Raw genomic sequence first — 18,752 nt, forward strand, 5'->3', positions numbered from 1 at the left:
AAAGTACTGTTTCCTCAATATCACAAATCAGAAGCCCAGTTTTTGAGTTTTATTGGCCTTAATTGACCTGATTTGGATTATGTGTCATTCCTGAACCAATCACACAGATAGGTCAATATCTGACTGGTTTGAGCCATCTATGGTCCTAAAACTAGATATTGAGTCAGTTCTCTGACTACATGCCTGAGAAAATTGGGGCTAGGAGGGAAGGGGAAATGGATACAAGGACTATAATTCATAAGCATCCACCATAATGAAATAAGTTCTTCCAGACATATATTTTTACATATTAATACAATACATATGTATGTACACATATACATATACATATATACATGTATACATATATATACACATATACACATATACATATATATACATATATACATATACATGTATATACATGTATATATGTATATACATGTATATATGTATATATATGTATATACATATATGTATGTGTGTGTGTGTGTGTGTGCACGCACACACACACACACACACAACGTATTTATCTGGTGGGAAGAATTGATAACAGATTCCTAAAGGGAAAATAATGATTCTTTTCATTTGATTTCAGTTAATAATGGGACTTGGTACCCAGGGGGCAGAGAAGAAGAGTGCAGCGTCTATTGCCTGTTTCTTGGCTGCTAATGGTGCTGACCTTAGCATTCGAAATAAGAAGGGTCAGTCACCACTTGATCTTTGTCCTGATCCAAGTCTCTGCAAAGCACTGGCAAAGTGTCATAAAGAAAAAGTCAGGTTTGTATTATTTATTATCATAAAACTTAATATTTTATACATAAAGTATCATGTGGTTTCATAGGTTTCATAATGGAAGACTTGATTACTTGAAAATGTCTTTGTCTTTACTCTTCCTCTATCTCTGTGTTGACCTTTTCTTCCTTAAAAATTTACCTAAGACTCTGTTTCTTATTTCATATTGTATTCTCTACATTATTAAATGATGCTTTATGGATAATAAGTTCTAAGAAACTTTTCTAAACTAGTCTGATCTTCCAGTACTCCTAAATGTGAAAAGGAATTTATAAGAAAAGGTCTCACCAGTGAAACTGCTGTGATTAATGTTATATGAACTTAAAATTTAATAGACTCTTTCAAAGAAAGGCAATTTACTCACTCACCAACAGGGTCACACAAATTCTGTAATAATTTTAGCACCCTGCACAGTGCTTGACTTTGACATTCAATAAGTATCAATGAAGGATTGAAAGTATGAACAAATGAATGAACCAATACCTGATGGAGTTTTCTCTAATGACATCCATTTTACACTTATCTTCTTTTCTAAAAGTAAAATATGTCAGTGATTTTAATTATTTATGATATAACTAAATTTTGTCTGAGATACTATAGATATACGAAAAGGTACATCTCATTAGTTTTTCATCCAAATGGTGCTGTACAACTATAACTGCCCTGGTTCTTGTCATTAAACATCTCAGTAGTTGTCCCTTGACCTTTGTACTTTCTTGCCTCTCATAATTTATGTGTAGCAATGAAATGACATCTCTTTGTAATCTATGCATAGAGCTTTCTTATAGGGAAATCAATATAATGAGATATATACATTTTTAAGTGTGTCATTAAGGAGCATAAAATTCTATTACAAAAAAATAATGCACCTAAAATATATACAAGGTTCTATAAGTACTACAGTAATAACTTTAACACTGGGTCAAAGATGAAATTGTGTGTGTGTGTGTGTGTATGGTGTGTGCGTGCTTGTGTGTATGTTCGTGAGTTTCTGAAGATTGTAGTAAAAACAGGGTATGCCTTTTCTATAGCTGTAGTTGGTCATATATATGTATTTCTGTGTCTTGTATCTGTATATTTATTAGGTACATTCTGTCTTTCTGGAATAGAATTTTATGCTCCTCAAGGATAGACTTAAAGAAATATCAGAACAGCAGCTGCAGTGACATGTTTTCAGAGTGCCTTGTTAGTTGTTCACTCCAATGATGCTTCATCCTATCTGTAGTTAGGGTAACTAACATGGGCTCTACTTAGGATTTTTTTATTGCTATGCCTTCCTCAGCCAGTTCTTTATAGATAAAACAGGTTCTGAATGAAACTGTGTTTATGTTTACATTTTTAACTAGTGGTTTTGATTTCTTTGTTAGAAGATTCACCGTTTTCCATTGGGTGAGGATTTAATTTGTAATTCGAATAGTACTAGAAATACGTGAAGATGAAGAGATGTATATAAATAGAAAAATACAATGTTTAATATATGGCTGTTAAAGCAATTTTTAACATAATTAAAACTGATTTTACATATATTAATGATCTGAATGTTTTAAAAATATTTTAGTTAATGAATTTTTAATATAAATATTCTGATAGGCTTGATTAGAAATATGTTCTTTTATTAGTGGTCAAGTGGGTTCTCGAAGTCCTTCTATGATTAGTAATGATTCTGAAACATTAGAAGAGTGTATGGTGTGCTCAGATATGAAGAGAGACACTCTTTTTGGCCCATGTGGACATATTGCTACCTGTTCTTTATGTTCTCCACGAGTCAAGAAATGCCTCATCTGTAAAGAACAAGTTCAATCCAGGACAAAGGTAACATGTTTTTATTATAGTATTTTATCATTTTATGTAGTTTTTTGAAACTACAGCTAATGATAAGTAAGGTTATATTATGCCAGGTGTCTGTTTAATTTTGTTTTTCCTGAGACTGATCTAAATATAGGAATGTATAGTTTATATATTTATCAAGAGGCCATTTAGGAGTTTCCTTCTTTATATGTAAACTATAATAGTTAAGAATAAAAGTAACAACCTGTTTCGCTTTCAAAGTCCCTTATAACCTAAAGATGTATTTAATTCTACTTTGTATTACTTGCATATTGCACATTTTCTGAGAGCATAGACTGTTTTGTATTCATATTTATAAATTTTTTTTTTTTTTGTAGAATGTCACATTCTGGATTTATTTGTTTGTTTGTTTGTTTTTTTAATCATAGCATGGTTTGTTTCTCTATCCTCTGTGTTTCTTGTAAACTGGAAAGTAGATCTAATGGCTTGATTAAATGTCAGCTTAAACATTTTGGCAAGAAAACGTCACAGACTCGTTTAGTATTGAATCCTACTAGGAGGCAAATAAAATATGATCATCCTGCAATTTTTGATGGCCAAATTCTGTATCCTCTCTGAAGTTTTTCTTTTGTCTGACTCTTTTTGCTTTTTGAGAAGGATGATTCTTCCTGGGTTTCAGATTTCATTCTTTTTTCATGTAACTTAGTGCTTTATCGTAATAATACCGTCTTCCTCATTTTGGTTTACTGAAATAATTGATTTTCTTTTTCAGTTTTTCTTTGTGTGTGTGTGTGTGTGTGTGTGTGTGTGTGTGTGAGAGAGAGAGAGAGAGAGAGAGAGAGAGTTAGTGTATAAAGTGAGATTTAAGTCTTTTACAAATGATTTCTTTGAAGGTGGGTGGCTTAAACCAAGAGATATGTTGGTTTTCTTTGCTTTCATTTATGAAGTTTATACTTTTTCCATTCTGTTCCTTTTATTTTTATTTTTCTCTTGATTTTTTTTTTTTATTAGAAAGAAACTGACATTACTTCTCATAATAAATTAGCTGGCAGTGATTTAAAAGGTGTTATCTTGTCAGTGCTTCTCACATTGTTAATGAAACCTTCTAAGACCAGTTGTTTTTTATGACCCAGATGAATATATGTTTGGTAAAATATTTGGCACAGGAAGGAGTACAAGGAAGCTCTTTTTGGAGAGTATTGGAGTATGTATGTAGCTGCTTAATCTGTTGGTAAAGGTGAGGAGGATGAACTAACAGCACTCATTGTATGCCAAGCACAGCGTTTGCATTTATATGCATTATATCTGTGGTTAACTCTTCTTAATTAATATGGATTATTCTACTTGGTATTTATAATTTGCTTTAGTTACCTGATTACAAACTAACAGTTTTGGAAAGAATCTGAAAGAACAAAAACTTAAACCATTCTCTTTATTTAAGATTGGTCTGTATATTCTGCTGTCATTTCTTTTTAGACCAGTTCTGAATTCTGAGAATTAGTAAGCTTTCAATTTGATTTTTAAATAATGGAATTTTCAAACTTGTAGAAAAGTACAAAAACATACCCACCAAACAGATTTGCCTGGTTGGTTGCAGAGCCTTTGAAGATAAAGAAATAGTGACCCCAAGTGGTTAAAGGATAATGAACATCTTCACTGAAGATGAAACATTATAAAACTAGTATTTGGAGAGAGGAAGAATAAATAAGTATAATCTCTTTTGCAATTGTAGAAACATAAATTATAAAATTATGAATTGTTATTAACCATTCTTGTCAAATTAGCAAAAGTAAATTAAAGAAAGTATTTATCCCAGAAAGTGGAAAGTGGACTTTCTCTTAACACAACTGGAGACTAAATAAATGGGTTCACATATTTGAGAGAGCATCCTGATAATATATATACACAAACCTTTAAAATAAACATGATTTGATATAGTAATTGTACTCCTGGGGGAATATAACCTGAGGAAAAATTCCAGAAGGGGGAAAAAGTTATGGTTATAAAGTTTTCTTCTCTTTTATTAATAGGTGAATTGGTTAGTAAATGATTATTAGATCAATTTTCTAGGTTATTTAAAATGTTATAAACAATTCAGGTACATAGATGATTGCACTGGGAACCATTTTAAAAACCAGCACATTATTATATAGAGAGGAGAAGAGAATTATCATTCATTGAGCTCCAGTTTTATATTAGACATTCAACTAAGCACTTTACACATATTTATTCTTTTTTTATTGTTACATTTAATCTTTGACCAGTAGTTAGCACTGTAATTCTTAATATATTTATAGGAAAATACTCTTTACATACAAATGGCTATATTAGTCATAGTTTCACCTCCCTACCATCATTGCTCTGAAGACTTTTGTCTATCTCTCTAGTTGCTGCCATTTGGGAGTTTCATTTCAGTTTTTTATCCAGATTGTACCTACTTTTCTGTTGAGTTTACTAGACAACCAGATAGATAGTTGACTCACACATCTTTGATACTTAGCCATAGTCCTCAGCCCTAGCCTTTAATGAAAGAAGAAAACCTTTGTCGAGAGTTATGAAAACTTAGTGTGCTTACCTCACGCTATGGATCCTTTAGCTACCCATTTCCAGGGTCTTCCCATTTCCAGGGTCTTCCTGTTTCTGCTCCCCATGTAGCAAATCTGGTGGTATACTGCTTAGTGTTTGCAGTTTGGGGGCTTCTTTGTTATATTAAAGGTAAGTCTTTCTTTCACTGTAATCTGACCTTGAATAGTCCTAAAGTCTAGATGTGTAATCCTAGAGTTGGAAAGATCACCCCTGGTCTTAGTCCTTTAAGCTGTGGGAGACTGAAATTTGTTCTTCCAACTGGTTTGAATCACTTAGCAAAGTCAAAGTCAGAAACTTAGCAAGTATGTTAGATTGCTTCTATACAAAAGACACTGTTTGAGTTACTAGTTTTCTCTGTAGATGTTCATGCTTGTGCTATAACCTATTTTTTTAATAGATTGAAGAATGTGTGGTATGCTCTGACAAGAAAGCAGCTGTTCTTTTTCAACCATGTGGACACATGTGTGCTTGTGAGAGTAAGTAGCCCATAAAAAACTTCCTCAGTATTATTATAAAAATAGAAAGTGAAACAAATTCTATCTTAAAAATTTTTTTTTGATAATTCATGAGCAAAAAGTTGGTAGACTTCTAGTACTTTCCATTTCTTTCTCTATACTAGAATGTCACCTGTTTTCATTCTTCCTCCTGAGCCTTAGAGAAGATTGAATATGCTGTGTTTCTCTGTATTGAATTTTGATTTCATTTGTATTAGCATAAAATTATCTCACAATAGAAATTTATTTCTAAAAATGAATGTTGAAACATTTAATCTAACTCTTTTTCATATGTAAAATTGACACATCTTCATTTATCATCACCTTCACATTGCCTATCATGCATACTTTCCTCACTGGTGAACCACCCACACCATCCATTCAAGGCTATAATTTCTGGCTGCTTTAACCGTTCTTAACCTCTATGTCAAGAGAACTTACAGAAATATTTTTTTGTGAGGATAATATTAAAGTTTAAGAAACATTTTTAACTTCGCTTTTATATATCTCACTTGTTCTTTCCAAGCTCATACACTCTTCAATATTAATATTCTCCTCTTCCTTTTGTTTTTTACATGTGTCAAGGAAGGATTTTAAACACGTTTAATAAGTTATACCTTATATAAATGGGCCCAAGGTAAAACATGGCGTTTCCTATTATAAAATAGTTCAGTCAGTAGGCATTGATTTTTAATGTATCTAGCTAACCTATTATTCAAATTGTATGATAGATTAATCTCATTAGCATAGATTTGCTTTAGCCTTGTTTGTTTGTTTTTTGCTCTGATTGACATCTCCTAAACTAAAGAAAGGATCCAGGTTTCCTACTGTAACATCTGCCATGAGTAATTGTCTCTGTTTACCAGAGACTAGTATAATGGCTTTTGTCAGCTGTCAGAGTGCATGTAGAAAGAGAGTTCTGTCTTAAGTTAAAAGAACTCAGATTATTTAAGTTGCCATAGTGTAGGGGTTAGCAAAGTTTTTCTGTAAAGGGTCATATAAATATTTTTGGTTTTATGGACCACATGGTTTCCATAGTAACTAAATTCCAACTCTTTAACTCTGCAGTTTTAGTGCCAAAACAACCATACACAATATGTAAATGACTGGGTGGGACTGTTTTCCATTAAAACTTTATTTACAAAAATAGGCAACAGATCAGTTTGGCAAGCAGGCTGTAGTTTATCTCAGTGTTAAATTTAAGTTTTAAGAATGAGAAGAAAAAGACGACCCTCTTCTTTATGTTCTCTTTTGGAAGAAGTCTCCTGTTGTTATTTTTCAGACTGTGCTAGCCTGATGAAAAAATGTGTGCAGTGTCGGGCAGTAGTTGAACGAAGAGTGCCTTTCATTATGTGTTGTGGAGGGAAGAGTTCAGAAGATTCCACCGATGATATCTGTAAGTGGATTTTCTTAAGCATTAGCCTTCTGGTTGGGACTTTTCTGAACTTCTCACATATAGTACACTGTGGCCTTGTAAAAAACATAAGGTATGTGACCTGAATTTATGGAGGAACACATTTGGTTCTGCTCTTGTTACATTACAAGAAACGTGAAATACTTTTCTAGTTTGTGATATAATTGTAGGACTTTAAACATTAGTCTGTTAAGAAGCCTCAACCTGTGATATGAAGAATATTATTGGATTCTTACTTAAAGAAAATTTGCTGTCTCTTTTGAAGTTAAAGGTAGTATATCTTGTGTATCTTGAGGGAACATCATATTATTAATTTTTTTTCAGTTCACACAAATATTAACCTCATTCCTTTTTCTAGCAGGTTTCCCTAGTACATTTGAGTATTTTATGAAATAGTAGTAAGTTTGGACAAAGTAACTGAACATAAACTGAACATGTGGAAAGATGAAAAGTTAATTATTCACTTACAATCTTTTCAGTGGTATAGCTTTGTAAAAATATTTTTCATCTTTGCACTAGATATAAGCTGGATGGTGTCTTTGATTTCTTTGTTCTATGTATAGATGCAGCTACTCCTACCCAGGGATTTTTGTCTTTATCACCCATAGAGGAAAATGAAAATTCCAGGGAAAGATTGAGTAAAAGACTAATAATCTAGAGAATAGGAAAAGTGAAATAAAAATTTCTCTTTGTTTAGCAGACCACTGATCATGGCCTTTCTTTCATGGAGTTCCTCATGTTAGATCAGTAACAGTAAGGAGAATTGGGAATAAAGGAAGGAGGCTAGGTTTTTGTTTGTTCTCATAAATATCACCTAAGAGACTTTCAGTTAAGTATTGCTGCCGAACTGGCTAAAATGTTATGCTGTTTACCTTCTTGGGTTCGTACAGTGCAGGAACAGAAAAAACAAGCATAAAATGTATTTGTGAGCTTGTCAAAGAAGCAAGTAGAGCCTTGGAAAACCCAAAAGTCTGTATGTAGATTATTGTTTAGCACTGTGAAATATAATTAAAAATTAATATGTAAACATTTCTTTTCAGAGATTATAAATGAAAGAGTATGACGTGAATGTCACTACTGTATGTTGTCCACATGTAAAACAAATTTTTAAAGAGGATTCTAATAATAATCTTGTTTTTAACAGAACAGTAATAACTTTAGAAATAAAAAATCATTGTCAAAAGTCATAACATTAAAATTTTTAATCTGTATTATAGCAAGTGGAAATATCCCAGTGTTACAAAAAGACAAGGATAATACCAATGTCAATGCAGATGTGCAGAAGTTGCAGCAGCAGCTACAGGACATTAAAGAGCAGGTAATGATGATTTCTTCATGGTAAACAGTGATTCTAAGTGGCATATCTTGTTTTTTCTGTAAAATTACTAGTGTTTTCTTTAGTGAGCGCAGTTCATATTAGTGCATCACATGTAGGTAGCATTTGAATAGTTGCAATAGGTAAAATCTGATTTAAAGATTTATGCATGCACTTTCTAAAATAAGTAACAGACAAATGACCAAAAATAGGAAAAAATGCTCAAGCACATTAGTAATCAAGAAATGAAAATTAAAATCATTTTGAGGTATCTTTTGCCACCTACCAGACTGAGGGAAAAACTCAGTGTTAAAAGCTGCCAATATCAAGTGTTTAGGCAGAATATATAATAGCCATCACTCATAATGCTGGAGGGAATATACATTAGTAAAAGTACTTTGGAAAAATTTGTCATTATCTAATAAAACTAAATGGGATATTATTTGAAGATGCAAACTTGGGGAATAAATCATATAGATGGTGTTTAAAATCAAGGATAATGGTTTTATTGGCTAAGATAGCTGGGAGGGGGCATAAGAGAATTTTCTAGAGTACTAATATTCCATTTCTTTAATTACATGCATTTGATCAGTTTGTAAACTTTTAAACTGTACACTTATGATCTGTGCAGTTTTCTGTATAGATGTGATACTTTAGAAAAATACTCACACACATACACCATAAAGAAAAGGGAATGATAAATGAAAAATTCAGAATAGCGATTATGAGTGAGAGGTGGGTGGAAAGGACTAGGGAAGACATACAGAGGGGCTTTAAAGGAAAGGGCAGTGTCCATGCTTTAAACTGAGTGGTGGTCATATTCTTCATATTTTATACACACCAACATAAGTGCTCTTATATCTGTCTACTCAATTTTTAATAAAAGCAACAATAAAATAAAGAAAAAGTTAGCTAAAACTTGTAGGTATAGGTTAAGAAAATCTTTTTTTGCCCTAACCTTACCATTCATTGGACCCAACATTAAATCTGATTTAATTCAAACGATTGAGCTGCAAAGAGTGTTATTTCTTTAGTTTGGCAGTCACATCACTGTCACCACACAGTTGTCAGAGTCATCACTCTTGTGTTTTCTATCTGAATTTATAAGAAAGTAGCATAGTCAGTAGTTAGTGACCCAGGAAAACTAATGACCTTGTGATAACTAATTTAGTATAAATGTATATATTTGTTAGGAATTTAAAGATGCATCTAAAAAGATGAAAACCCTATGATTGGGCCAGTTTTTCTTCTGAAATCCAGCACCTAGTAATACTTATTATTTAGTGAATAAGTAAAGTTAAATATAGATTTACAAGTTCTTAATGTAGGAATATGAAAATAGGAACATATTTCACTCTAAAATAAAATGTTTTTTAAAATTTGAAGATTTTTAGAATCTCAGTTCCTTTTTTATAAAACACTAATAGAAGGGTAAAACTGATTTTTGAACACATCTGTGAAAAGCATTTTATCTCTTAATTGTGAATTAAAATTGACTTTATAATGAATAATGAAACTCTGTTATGGATCCTGAAAGAATAATTCAGCTCTGACTTTATCCAGAGTTTACTATTCACAGAAATTTCTTCTTCCTTAAATAATCTTCATTACCAGTATTTTTCACTAAAGTATTTGAACACTTAAAATTTATTTTCTGAGGAATGATGGGATTTCTTGCAGGGACCTCTTCAAGGTTACCAAGAGAAAGCATCTGAATAACTCTCTTTATTATTCCAATGTCTCTTTAATAGACAAAAATTAATTTCATATGCTCTTGTGGATGTATTAACTTAAAGTACCTTCACCCAGACTGCACATATGTATTTACTTTTGAAAATAAGAGTGATTAATTATCCACATAGAACTCTTGAAAATTTAATGGGAAAGAAACTTTTAATGACACTTAAAAAACTAGTTTGGCTTTTTAAAATAAAAAACTATGATTTTCTGCAGCTTTGCTTCCTAAAACTTGAAGATAGATAAATGTGAAAAATTACTTGGGAAGAGTGGGGTTAACGAGTTAGACTACAGTTCCAACCCCACCCCCTTCCCCACGCAGTGATTTCTGGTATTGTCAAAATTGGTAATTACATTTTCATATATAGGCTTTTGGTCTAGTCATTGAAATAGATATTCTTGTTTAACTATTTCATGTCTATGTTACTTGGGGAAAGTATACTTCAGAATGAAATATTATATGTTAAGGTAGAATATGTTTTTTACAAAAATAAAATGGGTTTTGTGAATAAATATGTGATATCTTAGAATGTACCTGTCATACTTATTTTTTTAAATTAAGTTTATTGGGGTAACTGGTTAATAGAATTATATAATTTTCAAGTATACATTATTATAATTTGATATCTATATATTCTATTGTGTGTTTACCACCTAAAGTCCAGTTTTCTTCACATACCCAATATTTGATCTCCTTTACCCACTTCACTTCACCGCCCCCCATATTTGACCCCCTTTAACTGTCTACCTACCCCCTCTTCTTCCACCCCCTACCCTCTGGTAACCACTAGTCTATAGTCCATGTCCATGAATCGCTGTTTGAAGTTTACATTTATTAATACATAACAAAAGTAAATTGTTTTTAATTAAGGGATCTACATGGGTAGTAATGGAGTACAGCATAATGTTTCAAAGCAAGAGCTCTGGGCTACATGGCCTCAGTTCACAGTATGGCTTACCTTGGGGAACTCGGGGACGTTTTTAGCTCCACTAAGCCTTAGTTTCCTCTTTTGTAAAGTGGGAGTGATAATAAGACTGAGATTGTATCTCACACAGCATAATGCTTGGCATGTGTTCTTAGTGATACTTCTCTACTGCTCTTCTCTCTCCCAGTAGGGCTAATGTATTTTGTTATTTTCAAGAACAAGTACAGCATAGTACCTAGAGTGGAGGTATCTGAATCAGACCAAATGGAGATATTCTTACCCATTTTCTACTAGATTTTGGCATTTACATTTTTTGTTTTATTATATAGTATTTATTTTATATTGTATTTGTTTTATATAGTGCCTTTTATACTATTCTGACAGTACAACCAATATTATATTATAAAATAGGGATGACATTTTAACTATTTGAAAACTAAATAAAAATTTTTTAAGCAACGAAAGATTATTTGACTAAAACAAAAGAAAATGATGTTATAGAGCTGTCACATGTTACACTTTCAAAATATAAAGTGTCTCAGCATTTATTACTTTATTTGTTATCTCACTGCAGACAATGTGCCCTGTGTGTTTGGATCGCCTGAAGAATATGATTTTCCTCTGTGGCCACGGAACGTGCCAACTCTGTGGAGACCGAATGAGTGAATGTCCTATTTGTCGCAAAGCTATTGAACGAAGGATTCTTTTGTATTAACAGGAGCTCACTGTGTTTTGTTAGCTAAGGTATTTGGTCATGAGATCTTAGTAAGCTTTTAAGCTAGTTGAGGGTTCTAATGAATTAATTTTAATATCATAGTTTCTTTACTAGAGTATAATTAGACTGTAAATGTATCAGAACAAAAAATTCTACAAAACAGTGCTTAAAAGTTGTGGGGTTTTTTTTTTTTCTTCTTTTTCTTTTGGTTTTAATTTGAAACATCAACTCTGTACAATTCATAGGTAATTTACTTTTGGCTTCTAGGGGGAACATCCTTTAAAGATCTGTTATTTTTGGGTTTTTTGCATTTTCTCTTAATGGCTTATACATTTTGTTAGACCTCAGAAAGTACACTTCCTTATGATCTGCTCTCTTTCAGTTTATCATGATTTTATACAGTGACTTGACACAGGTACTCACTCAGTTCATGCATCAGATGAAAGGGGCAAGTCAAACCATTATGTTACATATATTAAGGGAATATTAAGAGAGAATTCTCTTTTTAGGTGAACATAAAGTTATAGAAATGATTGTTTCTGGATTCTTACAGTAAATGGAAGCATAATATGAGAGAATAATGACTTTGCATTTAGCTTATTTTCTAGATTTAAAAGGAAAAGGAAACTTGAATCCAATTGCCAGTTTCAAAATGACTGATAAGAAAAGGAAAAATAATCATAGTGGGGAACTGAAGGGAGGGAAATTATTCAATAAAAGAGTACCTATTAATTGACTGTTAACAGTTGCCTTCCTTATATTAATTTATACACTATTTTCAGCCAGCCTTAAAAAATTTTTTTATAAAAAGTATGCCTCAGTTTTCTCTGTGGTTAATGATAGTCCCCTCTTTGGCCTCTGAGTTTCATTTTAGCTTTTCTAATATACTGAATAGTAGTACTTCAGTGATCTCAGAAGGATAATGCAGTGTCCAAAGGCAGCAATCCTTTCTTCTCTATATTTATTAATTCTTACAGTGTTATGATTTTACCTTCATCGTAGGCCTTGCTTCCATTCTCTCTCAGATAGTAAGGCTTACTATAAAGAAAACAATCTCTCTTTATACCTACAGATGAGGATATCATTTAACTACCAACAATATCCAAGACATAGTAATTAACCTAATAATAAATACTTATTTTAGAAAGAGCGACTAGGACATTTACGAGAAATATGTCTAATTACATGTAGATTTTTTTCCCCTCAAACTTTGACTCTAGAGCATCTAATCATTTTCTCTCTTTGAATGAGTAATCTTACAACATTTAGGATGAATACACGTAAATAGGTGTTTTGGGGTTCATTGCTGCTAGATCATAAAAATATCAACTGTTTACAATAGTATCTACTATATACTGTGTATAAGCTTATTCCTAAGGGTCATTATCTTTTTTCTAGTTTTTTTCCCTCTTTGAATCTAATTCCTATGTCAATTTTTCTGCTATAATGATTAGCCTTGAAAGTACACAGTCTCTAGCCCTCAGTATCTTATTTCTGGCTGTTTAATGACTATTGCCTTTGCAAGTCCTGGTGAAAATGGAGAGCTTTGCTGGCTGATTTTGTAGTCTTGATAATTCCATATCTGTGTTTAGCTGAGTAACTTATCATTTAGAACAGTAAAATTTTTATAAATTTACATTTGAAAATTTATATTGACTACTCAGTTACCTGATAATGGGCCACTGAGATTTCTTTAAGCCATAATTTGAAGCTATAAAAAGATAGGACATCTGACTAAAGATGTTCACATAAAGAGACAAATAGATTGTTTTCTTTCAGATTTGAAAATGGCAAAAATCAGAATTTTCCTTTTCTTCCATGCCATAGGCCACCCACCTATCTCTTTTTTTTTTAGCAGATCAGCTGGTAAGGAGGGAGCACCTGGCTGACTCATGCATAGTTAGGCCAACCAGAGAATTGTATGTTTAGTTTAACTGGCCAAATTATGGTCTAGAACTCTACTTTACTTAAATCCTTTTTATTTATCTTCTGAGCTGCAGTGCTAAAACTTATATTCCTAAAAGGCTATTTCATCTTCCAGTCTTGTTTGTTTCTACCATGTTAAAAAAATATAATAACATAAACTATTACAGAAGTCATAAAGTAACTATATAGTGTTATGTTCTTGTGGATTTTCTGTATTTGTACCACTTTGAAATTTAATGAATAGAAAATCTCTATTCATGTTTTCAAGCACCTAAAAATTATTTTAAATTATTTTGAGATTGTGAGGGAGAATAAGATTAAGAACTTAATATTTTAAGTGACTTCCTCTAACTCTGAAATTGCTACCTCTTATTAAATATGTCTCTCAGCAGTACTTTCCCAATTAGGTATTTTTCTGAATCATTATCATCTCTTTATCTTGTGCCTGAAAGAGTTTTCACTTTCCCTAAAATCGTTAAAAAAAAATAATAATAAACTGACATGCATTCATTCAAAAACGTATTTATTGGGCTTCAGGGACTAGATAACACAATATTAAAAAAAAAAAATCAACATCTTAGCACATGCAGAATTTATCATGCAGCCATTGTGTATTTGAAGTAAAATGATGTAGACGAAAAGAAGAATTTCAAAAGTAGTGATAGCATTTCTTCCTAATGTTTCATAAGAGTTGTCATTAAGTAGTATTTGGACTCTCTCTTTCTACCCCCTCAGTCTTACCACATTGTCTCCTTTATTCTTCTACGATTGTCAGCTTTGTTACCCAAAACATACACACAACTTAATAGATGGTGCTATTCTAATTGTTTTTCTTCATATAACTTAACATTCTTACTGCTTATACTATATACATAATTAATTTTGTTGGGAGCAAAAAGGTTTTTCAAGAGAAGATCTTTTTGTATTAGTATAGGGATATTAGATAAATGTTCAGCTGGCTGAATTATGCTTGGTTATTTGTTATTTTAAACATTGCAAATTGACTAGCTAGCTACTGAAACATACAATTAATTGATAATGTTGAAAATACTTTCTTAGACTTATATCTTTGATGACTTTAGCCTGTAAAACTGTTTTAGCATATTGAAATGCATGCTGCTTAAGATTTGCTCAATTCAGATTTCAAAGCTTACTTCATTTTTACATGGTAGATATATACTGTCTATGTATGTATTGCCCAATTGCTGTTCTTTATTATGAATTTTGAACTAGGAATTAGTTAAACTTATGAATTAGAAGAATTAGTGATGGGGTTGAATAGGGAGGACAGCAGGGGTTGCAGCAAGTAAGAAAAGTCATTGTTTGAATTTAGAAGAAAAAAGGAAGAGCTTGTAGATTTAATTAAATCAGGAAGTAGAGTATATTTAATTGAATAATAAAAAGGATCTTTCAGCCAGTTTTCAGTGGAGATTGACAATTGCTTTGTAAATTATAGGCTTTAATGCAGCTTGCTTTTTAAACAAAAATTCTAAAGGAAAAACACATTCTTCGAGTTTCTAAAATATTTTATAGTTATAATTTGTGTAAAAATTGAATTGTGGAATAGACTTTTTTGCATTTTTTTTTATTGTGGTAGAAACATATAATATGAAATCCACCATCTTAACCATTTTTAAGTGTACAGTTCAGTAGTGTTGGATAAATTTATGTTGTTGTGAAACAGATCACATCTTGAAAAATTGAAACTCTACCCATTAAACAGCAAATTTCTTCGGCTCCCCTCGCAGTGGAATAGAATTTTGATTAAATATAAAAAGAAACAGCTGAATTATCTTAATAGTTTGTGTTTGCAAGATAAAGTCATGATAAATGTCAAGTTCCTAAAATTTGAGGGATGACAGAATTTCTTCTCTTCCACTATCATCAGTCATAACTGACTAGATTTTCAATGTCTGTTAATTGGAAGGGTTTGTGATTTGATTTGGTTTTGAACCAGAGGGAAGAAACACATTTTAAATGGTAGAATTAGGTTAGCTTTAAATTTGTACTAAATTGGAAAGATAAAAGATTTCCACAAATTATGTGTGCCTTGTTGAAAATGTCATTTGTCTTTAAGTCTACTTGTAACTGTTTCAAAATATTTTTTATCTCAAAAAGCAACCTAATTTTTTTGCTTGACTATTATGATAGGAATGCTTACCAATATTACTTGATAATCATATATAGCTTGGAACTTTAACATACATATATATATATATCTATAACTATAACAGTATTAATAATTACAGTTGTACTTCTTTAAAACATTAAATTTGAGGAAAAACTTCAGTGCCGTCTCATGTGTACATTGCTTTGCTGCAGTGAAGGGGAAAATCCTTTAAGCTTCAGTTTACTGATAAATGGTTAGCAGGTATAATTAGAGTATAAAAATATGAACTAGATAATGGGGCTGATGGATTAAAATAGTGAGTTGCTACATTGGCATTTTCTACCTCTTTCTGTCATAGTATTACTTTTCTAGCATTTTTCATATTTGTGACTGAGGAGGAGATGGAAACCCAAGGTCAAAATTAAAATTTTTAATTTGAGGATTTAAGCAGTATTCATAGGAAAGGTGACTTGCCACGTCAATTTGGTGCCTAAATCCATAACTACAAGTTATAATTGACATGTATAAAATGTGTAAGAAAGATAATATTGCTGAATATTTTACTTTTCCTTTACAGTCTTTGATTTTGTTTCATGAACAGGACTTTGTTCCTCCATAAAGCAAAATGGTCTTGTAATTTTCTATAAATGTGCCATTTTGTCTGAAATCTACTTTCAGGAAGCTATCGAAAGTTCTGACTCAGGGCTTTTTAACAGTTTAAGCAATTGTTAATTATATTTTGGGAAATCCATCTACATAATTCTTCAGTGCCTTGAAAGAATTATTAACTTGGCAACACTTACTAAAACTTTATAGAAGGCATCCTTTGGTGTGGTGTGTCATCATACACACATTTATAAGTTGTATTGCTTAACTTGTGTATTGTATGTGTGCTGAGTTTGGGTAATTCTTTAAAGGAAGTTTTCTAGATTTGTACTTGATAAGTTTTTTTTTTTTTTTTTTAACGATTATTTATGGCCATGACACTATTTCCAGAAAAGTAATTCGATGTTAAATCATTATGCAAAGTCGTGTATAAGTTGCATCAGGGAAGAGGAGATAGGGTTCAGATTGCTATTTTATATGAAAGGATGATCTGTTTGGTAAACACAGATGGTCTTCCCCTCAAATGAAAAGAGACATTTTGTTCAAGTGACTTGGTTTAAAAGAAAATTTTTGGGGGGAATCATGAATTGCATGTCATTCTTATGCTAGTCTTACTTAGATTGAATCCACAAAATTATTTTTGTTAAGTTCAGTATGCTTGTGTCAATCTAAATACAGTATATTCAGTGATATAAAGCATTTTGACTCAGCAGTGTTTTGCTTTGTATTTTTTCCAGTGGTTTTTAGCCTTTCACTTGATTGAATTTAGAGTCTTATTTGTGAATATAGTTTATATATGGCAAATAATTCTTGCTTATTAACTTCGTTTTTAAAAATGCTTAGTAAGAGCTAAGCTTTTAAAAATAAATGCAAACATTTGCCATTAATAAAACTTGTGATATAATATCATTATATAATGCTTTCCTCTGATCTTTTGCAACTATTCTTTATAGACATACATGAATTTTGATTCCTAAGGCATTTGAAAACAAGTACGTCAAATCTTTTATTATTAGGAAGGAAATTATATCTCTGAGAAACAAGGACATACATTTCCAACTCAACATGACATAGGTATCTACATCTAGAAGTCTCTCATTACAATTGTTTACATTAAGGTATCTCTATCTAAAGGGCCAAAGAAGCTTTCGTATTTTAATCCCTTGTACTCATTCAGGATTAAGATATATTGTGAAAGTAGTCAGAATAAGATAAATTTGATAGAAAATAAATCAATTAGGAAGATTCAACTTTTTCTATAAAAAGTTTATTCCTCTTTACAACTCAGATGAAGATTTCACCTTCAAGAGGTAAACATTTTAAAGCACTGATTTATTTGGCTTTGTTAGCATTTTGTGACTAAATTAGTAATTGAATGGTTTGAAGGTTATTTTTCAATAGAAATAAGTATTGTGAAGTTACTGAGAGGTTGTTTAGGTTTAGTTGAAAAGATCAAGTATGTGTATCTTGGATGTTTAGGAGGAAAACTATGTGAAACAAAAAATTTTAAATTGTTTATTTGAAAAAAGCATCTGTATTTCAACTTCAAAATTGTGAATTTATTTTTGGATAACCTCTACTGTTTTTGTGTTCTTTTTTTCTGCTGCTGTACAATTGGATAATTCATGGCAATAGTTTGCTAAATTGAAACTGTATAGGTTTTTAAAATAAAGCCATTTTAGAAAATCTGATTTATATATTTTTTATCATTTAACAGTTACTCATCCTTCATAGAAGTTAAAATTGTTAGTTTTATAGTGTAGGATTTCACAAACTTACTGACAGTGAAAACTTTTAAGTGGTGCATTGCATAGCAATGATAGGCATTTAAAAGAGAATAAGTGCATGGATTAAAGTAGAACATCAAAAGTGATCTCTCAGATAAATTCATTTTATTTTGGTAAGGACAAAAGATAAACATAATGTGAAAGAAAGTATAATACAAGACCAGGAACAGAGACCAATTACAGAGTTGGTGACATATCAGTGAGACTGTTAGGCAAGGCTGCCTTTGCACTAATGCTCTAACTCAGCCGTCCCTAACCTTTTTGGCACCAGCCACGGTGCTCCTATGAGAATCTAATGCATGATGATCTGATGCAGTGATGCTAGTGTTGAGGAGTGGCTGCAAATATAGATGAAGTTTTGCTCGCCCGCCTCTCACTTCCTGCTGTGCGGCCTGGTTCGTATCAGGCCATGGACTGGTACCAACTCCTGGCCTGGGGGTTGGAGACCCCTGCTCCAATGAAATGTAATGTGTTCATGCTTTAGGTACCCCTTTATACCAAGTTCCTGCATTCTTAGATATAGCAACTTTCTGAGAGGCACATTTTAAAGAAAATAATTCATTATTTCTCATTT

The 18,752-nt window shown here is 31.7% G+C and overlaps 1 protein-coding gene across 1 annotated transcript in view; it reads left to right on the top strand.

Annotated features, from left to right (window-relative positions):
* MIB1 (mindbomb E3 ubiquitin protein ligase 1) overlaps window positions 1-18,082 on the top strand; it is a 117,756-nt gene extending 99,674 nt beyond the window's left edge. The window contains exons 16-21 of the mRNA XM_016162983.2: window positions 578-759; window positions 2,394-2,586; window positions 5,546-5,624; window positions 6,925-7,038; window positions 8,274-8,374; window positions 11,609-18,082. Coding sequence (XP_016018469.1) covers window positions 578-759; window positions 2,394-2,586; window positions 5,546-5,624; window positions 6,925-7,038; window positions 8,274-8,374; window positions 11,609-11,749 — 810 coding nt within the window. The 3' untranslated portion in view covers window positions 11,750-18,082. The remainder of the gene's footprint in view (window positions 1-577; window positions 760-2,393; window positions 2,587-5,545; window positions 5,625-6,924; window positions 7,039-8,273; window positions 8,375-11,608) is intronic.
* Window positions 18,083-18,752: the final 670 nt, after the last annotated feature.

This window comes from Rousettus aegyptiacus, unplaced genomic scaffold (genome assembly GCF_014176215.1).
Source record: "Rousettus aegyptiacus isolate mRouAeg1 unplaced genomic scaffold, mRouAeg1.p scaffold_m13_p_12, whole genome shotgun sequence".
Taxonomy (NCBI): Eukaryota; Metazoa; Chordata; class Mammalia; order Chiroptera; family Pteropodidae; genus Rousettus; species Rousettus aegyptiacus.